Raw genomic sequence first — 12,303 nt, forward strand, 5'->3', positions numbered from 1 at the left:
CATCTGAGCCTCCTTTCTGGCGGGCAGCCTTGAGCGGCAGCCTCGTGAGAAAACTGGCCTAGCAGAGGACTGGGAGCAGAGGCAGGAGCTGAGATCAGAAAGGTGCTGGGAGAAGGGTCTGGGGGAGTGGCCCATGAGCTCAGCCATTCTCACGGGGCAGTCCTGGCTCCAGAGACCTCTGGCAAAGCCCAATACATTTTTGCCTGTCCATGCTGGGGTAGAGGTGCTGCTGGCCCCTGGTGTGTGGAGTGGAATGCCAATCAACAGGACGCCGCCAGAGGATGCCGGCCTGTGTCAGCGTGCCACGGGCAGGCCCTGTTCATCAGAGATTCTGGGAGACTGTGGAAGGGACTGTCTGGGGGCAGCTGGATGTCAGGAGGTTGAGGCTGGTGGGGGCAGCCAGTGGGAGCAGCCAGGGGAGGGGAGGACAGAGTGAGAAGGTGCAAGGGCTACTCCTTGGCGGCTCTTGGTGGACTTGGGGCTGAGATGCCCAGGCTGTACCTCCAAGGGCCTTGACACTCCCATCCTGGGGGTCCAGCCCTCGCATGATGGAAGAACCCAGAAGGGCTGCTCCTGGGGACCCAGGGGCCTCGAGGAGGGCGTGGTCACGACAGAGGCTGTGGCAGCCCCTGAGGCTGGGCGTGGGGGTCCGAGGCTGGGCGTGGGGGTCCGAGGCTGGGCGTGGGGGTTGGGGAGCCCACAGGAAGGCAGTGATGACATCTGAGGCACAGCAGGGGAGAAGGAGGAGGGCACCGCTCTGAGGGAGAACAGAGGGGCTGGGAGGAAGCTGAGCACCTTGGGGCCCCTCATCCTCTGATGCTGAAGCCCTGGTGGCCGGGTGAATGCTGGGGCCGTGGCGTCTCCTGTGAGGGACTGTGTACCCCAGGCACTGCGTGGGCACAGGCAGCTATGCAGCAGTCACGGTGCCCGTGGAGGGGCCAGGCCAGCGGGTCGTGAAGTCCAAGGGCCGAGGCGGCCCCATGCACAGGCGCAGGGTGGAAACCGTCGGGCGCGTGTGGGGAGGGGCCGGGCCTGTGGTGTCAGATACGCTTCTCCCTGCGTGCGGCCCCGCCGTCGGCGGCTCTTAGAGAAGCCGGGTCACGTCTCCGCTCCGGGAGGCAGTGGGCACTTCTAGGGACAGCGCTGCATTGGTGTTTGGCTCCCTGCCGTGGACTCCGTTCTTCGGCCTCCGGGGCAGAGACTCTCAGACGGAGCGAGCCTCGCTGAAGTCCTCCCAAGCCCTGTGCCAGAAGATGCCAGGAGATAGAAGCTGCCCCCAGTGCTGGGAGAGCGCAGCTCCACCTGGTAGGACTGAGCGGGTGGACTTCCATTCTCCCAAGAGGTGTCTGCAGAGTGACCCCTGTCACAACCGTGCCGGGGTCTCGGGCCCACTCTCCACCACGGTGTCACTGCGGCCCGTTTGTATTCAGATCAATCTGTGAGGAAGGGTCGAGGCATGTGGTCCACCCGTGGCCCGCACCAGCATCCGCACTGCAGTCGGCATCAAGAATGTGTCTACTCAGCTCTGGGCTGAGTGTTGGAGATATTTAGAAAGTCAAGGAGTAAGAGTCAATTCTTGCCCTTAAAGGCACCCTGGCCGGTGGGCAGAAATGAGGCTTCAGGCACAGCGTCGGCCTGTGGGGGAGTGAGGCTTCAGGCGCAGTGCCGGCCTCGGAGGGGAATGAGGCTTGGTTCTGCAGGATCTCCCGAGAGAGACCCGGGGGAGGGTGCCAGGGTGTGGAGGTGACAGATGGACCAAGGGTCGGGATCAGCTTGGGGCAGGAGGCTGTGCTGCTGGTGGGTGGGCCTATCCTGCCTGGGCAGCATGAGGGAACAGGGCATGCGAGGCAGCCGCTCCAGGCACTGCAGATGGGGGTCCTGGGGGAGGCGTGGGGGGTCCTGGGGGAGGTGTGGGGGGTCCTTGGGGAGGCGTGGGGGGTCCTGGGGGAGGTGTGGGGGGTCCTTGGGGAGGCGTGGAGGGTCCTGGGGGAGGTGTGGGGGGTCCTGGGTAGGCGTGGGGGGGTCCTGGGGGAGGCCTGGGGCAGGCGTTGCAGTGGGGGTTCTTGGGGAGTGTGTGGGGTGAGGGCCGGGTGGTGGAAGCCGGGCCCAGCCTCCAGTCCTGCAGAGCACGAGACCCCCCCACAGGCCTGTTCATTTGGGATGCTGCTGCCTACCGCTCTCTGAAGTGCACAGTGTGGAGTACTCAGGGTCGGGGTGCTCAGGGCCGGGGTGCACAGCGTGGAGTGTGCAGCGTGGGGTGCTCAGGGCCCCGCCATGCTCCCTGGGGGTGTCCTTGTCTGCCGCCCACCCATCCTCCAGAGCACGTTAGTATCCGGAATGAAAGTTATCTCACCAATTCAAATAGAGAATCATTCCCAGGAGACCCAGCTGGTGTGGATTTTGCTTTGGCTGACATGCCCACATCCTCTGCCCCACGCAGGCTGTTACAGGCGCTGGAACGCGGACGGGAGCGCCAGCTGTGTCCGCTGTGGGAACGGAACCCTCCCAGCCTACAACGGCTCCGAGTGTAGAAGCTGTAGGTCTGCCTGGCTCCCCCCGGCTCCCTTCTCACAGCTCCAGCTGTGGGAGACACTGTGGAAGTTGCTGTCAGTGTCCCCACCTTGCCCCAGAGCCACTGTCCCCTGGGGAACAGCCCTGGGAGCCCCCTCTTCCCGAGTCCACTGGGCCACTCAGGACAGCTCTGTGTTGAGGGCTGCTCCGCCCCCTCAGCCCCTCGCTTTCATATTTCTGGCCTGAGATCCCCTTCAGGGTGCGCGTGGGTGTCCCTGTGGGCTCCGTGCACACAGGCTTCCCACAGCTCTGCTCTCCCACAGTCGCTGGCCGGGGTGCGCCATTCCCCATGAACAGAAGCTCAGGGACCCCCGGGCGGCCACATCCTGGTAAGTCTCAGCAGGCCACAGCCACCTCTGCCGGTGTCCTGGGGGCTGGGGGCCATCGGAGCCAGTGCAGACCCTGACCCCTGACGCAGCCACAGCAGGCTCAGGGTCTGCAAAACAGCCAGAGGGGAGTGCGGCAGCCCCTGCAGCTTGGGTTCAGCTGGTGTGGGTGGGGGACGTTGGGGGCGTCATGGGGGGCTCTGCCACATCTCTAAAGGGCCGTAGTTAGGGGAGGCCCTGATGGCCACACCGCACACTCTCAGGGTCACACTCACAGCTCACAGCCACACCGCACGCTCTCAGGTTCACACTCACGGCCCTGAGGTGTCCTGGGTCCATTGCTGACTGAGTGGCAGTGTTTTAGGGTAGGGTTGGCCTAGATGGGCTCCTGGCCTCCTGTGGCTCTGTGCTGGGGCTAGAAGGAGCAAGGCCCCCAAGCCTGGCAAACACGTTGCCTGTGTCTCAGGGTTGGGGAGTCTCCTCCCCAGCATCTCAGAGCACACCCAGCAGCCATCCCCAACTGTCCCGAGCCCCAGGCCAGCAGCCCTGGCCTGTCCTGGCCCAGGCAGGTGGAGGCGAGTGGGGTACAGGAGCATCTGCTGCCAGCTTGAGGCTCTGCCCTGTGTGGGGGCCCCAGGGCCTGTGCTGAGCCCGGAGGAAGGAACAAGTCTGAGAATCCCCTGGCTTTCGAGGGCAACTGAAATCGGAGAGGCATTTCCACAGAGCCTGGCCAGGGTCAGCCCCTGTAACACTCCCAACATCTGAGCTCCTGCGAGAAGCTGAGGCTGGGGCAGGTGGTAACTTTCCCAGACCCCACGGCCAGATGTCCAGGCATGGCTGAGCCTGCAGGGATGACCCAGGCCCATGGGCACCCACAGCCGGTCCCTTGAGGCTCAGGCGTGTTCAGGGAGCAGCGAATCTGCCATGTGCAGGGGGCACCGGGGGCCAGGCGAGGAGCCAGGGCCGCCGTCCTGCCCGTCCGCTCAGCGGTGTCTGTTTGCAGGGGCTTCGCGCGTGGCCGCCTCCCTCTTCCTGGGCACCTTCTTCATCAGCTCCGGCCTCATCCTCTCCGTAGCTGGGTTCTTCTACCTCAAGCGCTCCAGTAAACTCCCCAGGGTCTTCTACAGAAGAAACAAAGGTATCTCCCGGACCAGCACCTGCCTCACGGGAGGGCACAGGGCAGGTGGGATCCAGCTGTGGAGATGGGCCTGAGACCGGAGTGTCCCAGAGGCCAGAGCAGACTGGCAGAGGCCAGGAGGGAGCAGGGCCTGTCATATGGCTTTTGGGTCCCGGTGTGAGAAGACCCGTTACTTCCCGGAAACAGCCGTGTGTGGATTTGAAGGGTCGAAGCACCAAGGGGCCTTCCTCGGGGCCCAGAACCTCTGCTGGAGCCCTCTTCGGCAGAGGCATCTCCCCGAGGCCCTCAGGGCATCACGAGGGGCAAGTGGAGCGGGGCCAGGTGGCTCTCGGCGGCTTGGACTTGCCTGGGCTCCTCCAGCAGCCATGGTCCCTCCTCCTCTCTCCTGGGGTCAGGGCTGGCCAGGCTGGTGCAGGGCCTACACCCCAGCCTACACCACCACACAGTACACACGGTCACCCCGGGCCTGGGCATTGACCCCTTCCCACTGGAGAGACGGCGTTGTGACTGTGGCACCTTCAGGCGGGGGCGGGTTCTGAGCAGGGTCCATGGTGCCTGCCCTCGTTGTCCAGGGCCGGCCCCCGCAGGGTCCCTTCCAGGCAGATGGTCCAGCCAGCAGATCGGACCCCGAGGTGAGCACTTGGCCAGACTGTCATAGCCAAGCTGGGGTCTCCTCCCAGGTCTCTGGGCAGCCCCACCTGGCTGTTGTGAGACCCCTGTCCACCCCCGTCAACCTCTCTCGGGGTCCCAGGGCCCAGCCTCCAGTCAGGAGCCCGCTGCCAGGGCTGCTGCACAGCCAGGCACCGAGAGGCCCTGGCCTGCTCAGCATCTCTGCCTATGGGCACCCTTGGAGGACGGCAAGGCTCAGGGCTTGGTCAGCCCTGGTGGCTACGGGACAAGGAGAAGCCAGGTTGGCCACGATGCCACGGCACCCCCATCGTGGGGGCACCATGGAGGCAGAAGCCCACGGCCCTGGGGCTCAAAGCCACCTCGTGCCTAAGGCTCCTCCTGGGAGGGTGGGAGGGCAGCCCTTCCCCTGGGACCCTGGAGCCTGGGGAAATGCTTCTCATGAGGGGGCTTGTCCCCTCTGCTGAGGCGGGAAGGTGGGTCCAGGGAGCGGGGACTCACCTGGGGTGCTAGGGAGGCCCCCGCACCCGTGTGTGCCCCGGAGGAATGTGGCAGGGCCGAGGGCCAGGCTGACGGCACCGCAGGGAGAGGTGGGGGGAGACCCTGCAGCCCCCGGGGCCTCTGCTGCTCTGCAGACGCCACACCAGGCTGAGGCTGAGACAGCTCCTTGCCCTGCTGTCTGCCCTGCTGTCCCGTGGACGCCGCACCGGGCTGAGGCTGAGGCAGCTCCTCGGCTCCAGGGTGACTCTCCGCTTTCTTCCCCACAGCCCCGGCCCTGCAGCCTGGCGAAGCCGTAAGTAACCCGTGTCATCCGGGCTGAGTGTCCCCGGCCGCGTGTGCCTGTGCTGGGCCATCCCAAGTCCTCACTCTGCCTTTCTCTCCTTTTCAAGGCTGCAATGATCCCCCCGCCACAGTCCTCAGGTAACAGCAGCTGTCGCATCCCCCTGTGGGGTTTCCCATCTCTGGGCCAGTCCCAGGGTGCTCTGTGGGTTTGTCCTCAAACAAACGTGTTTGCCTGGCTCTGGATCTTGGCCGCCCCTGCCCGGGTCCCCAGGAGACCCACCCACGAGGCAGGGCCAGGGCCAGATTTGGCGGCGCCCCCTGCTCTGGATCTCAGCTGGATTTGGCCGGTGCCCCCTGCCCGCCCCCTTTAATCCCCGTGACTTCCATGCTCTTTCCTGTTCCTGAGACGTGGGGTCTGCAGGAAACGAGGACCCACCATGACAGGGCAGATCCCCAATACCTGCCCCTTCTTTAAGTCCAGCTCCACCCGAGGACAGAGGCAGCCGGCCTCTGCCAGGCCCCCCTGAGCAGCCATCGCTTCAGTGGTGCTGGGTCAGGCGGACCCAAGAGTCAGCCCGGTTACGACCCATTTTATGTGCTGGGCCACGGCCACAGAGAGGCTGAGTGACTGGCCCACGGACACACAGTTCCAAGGCCATGAGCAGAGTTCACCCAGCCTCCGTCCCCCTGAGCAGAGGTCTCTCATGGGGGCAGGTGACAGTGCCTCTGGGGACAGACAGTTCTCCATCAAGGCTGGACCTGCCCCGTCCCTAAAGCAGCCCTGTCTGCAAGTGCCCAGCAGACCCCACGGTGCCCGAGTGCCCCGGGGCTGCCGGCTTCAACAGCAGACCTTTAATCTGACTGTCCTAGAGTTCAGAAGTCCAAAACCAAGGGGCAGGCAAGGCCACACGCTTCGCGAGGCTCCGGGGAGGACCCTGTCTGCCTTCCCAGCCCCTGCCGGCTCAGGCGTCTGTGGCTGCGTTGCCCGTCTCTGCCCCCTGGTCCCACGGCGTCTCCCCCACCTCTGCGTCTTCTCTCTCCACCTGCCTCTCAGGTGGGCCCTGGCCGTTGATTCAGGGCCTGCCCAGGGAACCCTGGGCGATCACACCTGAGACCCTGATGTAACCCTCTGCAAAGCCCCTTCTTCTAAATAAGGTCACATTCGAGGTCTCGGGGCTATGGCCTGCTTGTCACCCCCTGAGGTGCATGATGCTCTGGGACCCACATCTCTGTCTTCGGGGATAGCCTGGCCCTTGTCCAGGCCCCGGGGCCCAGGGTGTAAATGAGAGGACGCAGCCGGGCAGGAGGAAGCCGTCCCTTTCCCGAGCCGGAGCTCTGAGGGCGCCTTAGGGGCAGGGGGCATCTGGGTTCCCACCTGGTCAGAGTAAACAGCCCTGGGCGCCTGGCTCCCGAGAGCCTCCGGTGAGGGCTGAGGCCTGCACTGTCCCTGCTGTCCAGGTCCCACTCTGACCCCGCCTGTCTCTGACCCGTTTCAGTACGCAAGCCGCGCTACGTCAGGCGGGAGCGGACCCTGGACGGGGCCACGGACCCCGCTGCCTTCTCGGCGGAGGCCCGTATCAGCAATGTCTGACCTGGAGGCCGAGACCGCGCCACGCACTTGGCGGCAGGGACCCGGAGGCCGACCCCTTGGCGGGAACCCAGCACAAAGGGTTGGCATTGCCCGGCGCCTGGGACAGTCCTGGGCACAGCCTCAGCTCTGAGTCCCTCCGTCTCCCAGCGACAGACGCCCAGGGGTCCCGGGACAGTCCTGGGCACAGCCTCGGCTCTGAGTCCCTCCGTCTCCCAGCGACAGACGCCAAGGGGTCCCGGGCCGCCTGAGGCTCCTTCCCACCACAGCCATCTCGTTTATCGGACCAGGAGCAGGCATCCGTGAGACCTCAGAGCTTCAGATCAAGGCCTTGGGGGGTCTGGGCCCCCAGGAAATACGGTGAGGCCCCAGCGCCTGCAGCCAAGATGGAGGCCTGGCTCAGGCAGCCAAAGCTGGCATGATCTGTGGGGCAGGCGCCGCTCTGCCTAGAAAAGCCAGGGGCTCCGCTGCCATGCCCTCCGGAGCCCACGACGGGCAGGACACCTCCAGCACCACCGCACCCCGTGGCCCGAGACCCCTCTGGGGACAGTGAGGCTGGTCCTCGTGCCGTTCCAGCCGGTGCCCAGCCAGTGGGCAGGACGCAGCCTAGGAACCAGCTGCCTGAGACCAGGGTGCCTCTGGGCTGTCCCCCTGCGTGGCGGAGACCCCAAGCACGCAGCCACCCATTTCCGGAGCTGCAGGATAGAGCTTCCTCTGGATCTCTTTGTTTTTAAGCAGAAATTCATTGTGCAGAAAAGTCCTCCAGAGCTCTGCGGCCCCGCTCGGATCCGCTGGACCCCCGTGCCTGGCTGATCCCTGCCCACGTAGGGCAGGCCCACATCTAACCCCCACAAGTCACTGCCTCACTGGACCTGCCGAGGCTGCCCTGGTGCTGTCTGAGGCGCTGTCTGAGTCCTGGGGTCCCTCCTGGAGTTGCTGGGAGAAAGGCGCCGTTGTGGCCGCCTCCCGCACGCCAGGCTTGGGGCTCCACTGTGGGTCTCAGATGCCCTGCGGTACCGGCACTGTCTGCTTTAGCATCGGATCCCCATCTGAGGGGTGGCCTGGCCTTCGGGGTCCCCACGCTCCTTTGCGAAGTCCGCTGTGGGTGCTATCATGGTCTCCGGGACCTGGGCCAGCGGGAACGTGGGGGGCCCTGAGTGCTGATATAAAGTCGGCAGTACGCAAGCTGCGTTCCGAGCTGCTCTCTCCGGTAGGATCCTCTGTTCTCTAAGTGCGGGTCGGGGAGCAAAGTCCCCGCCAGGCTGGCGCCACGCACTCCGCCACCATGTGCTGGGGCAAGGAGGTGGGACGGGGGTGGAGAAGAGTCCACGTTGGGGCTGCCTGGTTGGGGCCCTGAGAGCCACGAGCACAGGGTGCCCCCCGCCCCCCGCACATTTTCTGCCACAGGCCCGTTCCCCGGATGCAACCTGTGCAGGTGGGACCTGCGGCCCCCGACCCCCCAGCTCGGACTGAGGTGGGACAGAGCGTGGGTGTGCGTTTCCATCAGCCAGCCGGGCTGCGTGAGGGCTGCAGACACGGGCCCCAGGAGGGCTGCCATGGCCATTCGGGGAGCAGCACTGTGGGGGTGTTTGCTGACAGTGATGGGCCTGGCCAGAGAGGGCCCAGCTGGGGCGGGACAGGCCTCGAGGGGCAGAGGGCCCAGGCACCAGGACGCCAGAGCGCTCGCCCTACTCTCGTAACCGTACCCTCCACCCGGGCAGAAACGTCCACTGCCTGGAGGGTCGTGTCCTTACACACCTGCGTCCCATCCCTGAAAACCCCCAGCCTGAGCTTTGCAGCCAGGGAGTGCCTGGGGGAGCACTGGCTCTGCCCTGGGCCCAAGAAGTGTCCTGAGGCTGGGAGGGTCACCTGGTCCTGGGGAGAAAGGGAGGGACTGGACAGCCCAAGGCCACTCTGAGCCCAGTACCGACCGCCCCACCTGATGCCCTGGGCCACGCCCCTGTGACGCGGGAGCCCCAAGACTCCTCCTGTGGGGAAGGAGACGGACCGAGGTGGGGGCGGAGGGAAGGAGACAGGGACTGAGATGGGGGCGGAGGGAAGGAGAAGGGGACCGAGATGGGGGCGGAGGGAAGGAGACGGACCGAGATGGGGGCGGAGGGAAGGAGACAGGGACCGAGGTGGGGGCGGAGGGAAGGAGACGGGGACCGAGGTGGGGGCGGAGGGAAGGAGACGGACTGAGGTGGGGGTGGAGGGAAGGAGACGGACCGAGGTGGGGGCGGAGGGAAGGAGACAGGGACTGAGATGGGGGCGGAGGGAAGGAGACAGGGACCGAGATGGGGGCGGAGGGAAGGAGACAGGGACTGAGGTGGGGATGGAGGGAAGGAGTCCACGTCCCCCTGGAAACTCCACTCCTGCATTTGCACCAGGCTGGGCGTCTGGTTTGGAGGATAAAATCAGAAACAGGCACGGACAGCAGGTCCAGTCTGGCAGGCTCTGGAGGCCAGGCCAGACACAGGCACCTCCCAGCCCACCCTCTGAGCAGCCCCCCAGGCCCCATCTCTCAATTCTGGGTCCCCTCCCTCTCCTCCCACCCAGTGGGGCCCAAACCAAAAACCCAGGGTCATCCTGACACCTCCACATACCCCCTCAGCTGGCTCCCCGCGTCCCCCACCTGCGCACTCACGATTGGCCCTTGGCGGGCAGCACGTGGTCAGCCAGGACCTGTGGCAGCGAGGGGCACACCCTCCTCACCGGGCATGGGAGGGACGCACTGGCTGGGCCTCCTGCCCAGAGTGGACACTGAGCTGGGCCTAGAGTCGGCCCCATCACGTCAGGGGCAAAGCTAGACCCAAGCGCACGTCCCAGAGCCCTGCTCCCCCACACCAGCCTCCCCTCTGCACATCTGGGCTTTTGGGAAAGAAGTCCAGCCCCAGAACCAACAGAGCTGCTGCATTTGAGCCAATGGCTCAGCCCGGAGTGGGGTGGGGCGAGGCCGGGGGCCCCACAGCAGCCCAGGGCTGGAAGGCCCCTCCCCTCACCGGCCACACCACGTCCCCAGGCCTGGCAGTGCCGGGTGTGGCCCGTAACCCAGAGGCCTGGAGGGGAAAGGGTCCCTGAGAGGGCGTGAGGAGACCGAAAGTGAAGGAGGTGAGGGGTCAGGTGCTCATACCAGCATCCACGTCTCAAGCATGGGCACGTGTGCTCACACACACGCCCACACGCTCACCAGCCCAGCCTCCTGCCCACTGGCTGCGACGGAGGGGACCAGGCAGGCCTACCCCCTGCCCTGGACTCGGCCAGCCAAGCTGCTCTGCTGCCACCCCGAGCCTCCCGAGAGCCCTGGGAGACCGTCTGAGCTGAGAGAAGGGCAGCTGCTGGCTCCTCTCCTGCACAGGGAGGCCTGGCCCTGAGACCACACATTCCTCCGGCCTTTCCTCACCTTTGCCTCCCGCACGAGTGTCAGCCGGGAGCCCAGAGTGACCTCAGTGCCTGGATATTCCCAGGAGCTGTCAGGAGGACGTTCCCAGAGCTGCAGGGGCCCGGGAGCTTCCTGGCGGCGGCATGTGACCCGAGTCATGGTCCTCAGGAAGCAGGAGCCTCCAGCGAGTGCTTTCTGGGCCTCACAGTGGCTCCCCGCACGGAGTCCCCGTAGCCTCAGCCACCCCCCCAGAGCCTCAGCCACCCCGCCGTAGCCTCAGCCTCCCCTCACGGAGCCCCCATAGCCTCAGCCTCCCCTCACGGAGCCCCCATAGCCTCAGCCACCCCTCAAAGAGCCCCCATAGCCTCAGCCACCCCTCAAAGAGCCCCCATAGCCTCAGCCTCCCCTCACAGAGCCCCCATAGCCTCAGCCTCCCCTCACGGAGCCCCCATAGCCTCAGCCTCCCCTCACGGAGTCCCCGTAGCCTCAGCCACCCCTCAAAGAGCCCCCATAGCCTCAGCCACCCCTCAAAGAGCCCCCATAGCCTCAGCCACCCCTCAAAGAGCCCCCATAGCCTCAGCCTCCCCTCACAGAGCCCCCATAGCCTCAGCCTCCCCTCACAGAGCCCCCATAGCCTCAGCCTCCCCTCACAGAGCCCCCATAGCCTCAGCCTCCCCTCACAGAGCCCCCATAGCCTCAGCCACCCCTCACGGAGCCCCCATAGCCTCAGCCACCCCTCACGGAGCCCCCATAGCCTCAGCCACCCCTCACGGAGCCCCCATAGCCTCAGCCACCCCTCACGGAGTCCCCGTAGCCTCAGCCACCCCTCACGGAGCCCCCATAGCCTCAGCCACCCTGGACCCCCTCACAGAGCTCCCACCCCTCCCCAGCTCTTGAGTCCCCACCCCTCCCTGTCTGAACCCCCAGCCCCAGCCCTCGCCCCACTCTCTGAGCATCCACCCCTCCCTGTCTGAGCTCCCAAATCCCCTCTCTGAACCCCCCCAACCCCCGACTGACAGTCCTCATGGTACTGGCAGGGGTCCGGCCCTTCCTGAGCCCAAGTCCCCGTCCTCCTCTACGGGGTGTTGCCCGGCCTCTGCAGTCCTGGTTCCCACTTCCCAGCGTACCTTGGGCTCCAGGATGCCCGCGGCAGCACTGGGGGAGCCTCTGGGTCCCCACTGAGGGGTTGGCGGGCACCTGCAGGGGAGTTGCCTGAGGACAGTCTGTGGGGTGGCCCGGCCAGCTCTCCTACTAAGGTGGGTCCCTCACTGCCAGCCCCACCCAGTGTGACACCCCCCCAGGCTGGCGTGTGAGGTCCCAGCTCAGGTCCGACCCAGGCCTCACGACAGGGATGGGGCTGTGGCAGCCGGGTCGGACCTGCCCTTGCATGAGGTCCACTGGGCTGGGAGAGAAACGCCTCAGTGAGGTGGGGAGCTGGCAGCTGGACAGCCTGGGGGTGCAATTCTACACCAGGCCCTCGGGCCCGCAGCAGGGTGTGTGGGGGACAGGGGCAGCCCATGCCACTGGCTGCTCCTCTGGGACCCACACATCCTCCATCCCAGCCCTGCCAACCTCAGCACCCAGACTCTCAACCAGCTCCAGTCCTGGTCGTTGCACAGACCAGTCCTGTAGTCTGCTAGGGCATGTGGACACGGCATGTGTGTGTGTGTGGACACGGCATGTGTGTGTGAGTGTGGACATGGCAAGTGTGTGAGTGTGGATACAGCGTGTGTGTGTGGACACGGCAAGTGTGTGTGGACACGGCATGTGTGTGTGAGTGTGGACACGGCATGTGTGTGGACACGGCAAGTGTGTGAGAGTGTGGATACAGCGTGTGTGTGTGGACACGGCAAGTGTGTGTGGACACGGCATTGTGTGAGTGTGGACACGG

General features: G+C 65.7%; 1 protein-coding gene across 8 annotated transcripts in view; it reads left to right on the forward strand.

Moving 5' to 3' along the window:
- Nucleotides 1–8,230, forward strand: part of C1H1orf159 (chromosome 1 C1orf159 homolog) — a 37,528-nt gene extending 29,298 nt beyond the window's left edge. For 4 of the 8 annotated variants that reach the window (XM_063660923.1, XM_063660922.1, XM_063660924.1 and 1 more), the window contains 6 exons: nt 2,441–2,536; nt 2,835–2,900; nt 3,901–4,035; nt 5,430–5,455; nt 5,553–5,583; nt 6,942–8,230. In XM_063660923.1, the coding sequence (XP_063516993.1) occupies nt 2,441–2,536; nt 2,835–2,900; nt 3,901–4,035; nt 5,430–5,455; nt 5,553–5,583; nt 6,942–7,036 (449 nt within the window). In that variant the 3' untranslated portion in view covers nt 7,037–8,230. Of the gene's footprint in view, nt 1–2,440; nt 2,541–2,834; nt 2,901–3,900; nt 4,036–5,429; nt 5,456–5,552; nt 5,584–6,941 lie in introns of all 8 variants that reach the window. The other 4 variants (XM_063660930.1, XM_054445789.2, XM_054445788.2 and 1 more) reach the window with 1 other exon arrangement.
- The last annotated feature ends 4,073 nt before the right edge of the window (nt 8,231–12,303 follow it).

Source organism: Pongo pygmaeus, chromosome 1 (assembly GCF_028885625.2).
Source record: "Pongo pygmaeus isolate AG05252 chromosome 1, NHGRI_mPonPyg2-v2.0_pri, whole genome shotgun sequence".
NCBI lineage: Eukaryota > Metazoa > Chordata > Mammalia > Primates > Hominidae > Pongo > Pongo pygmaeus.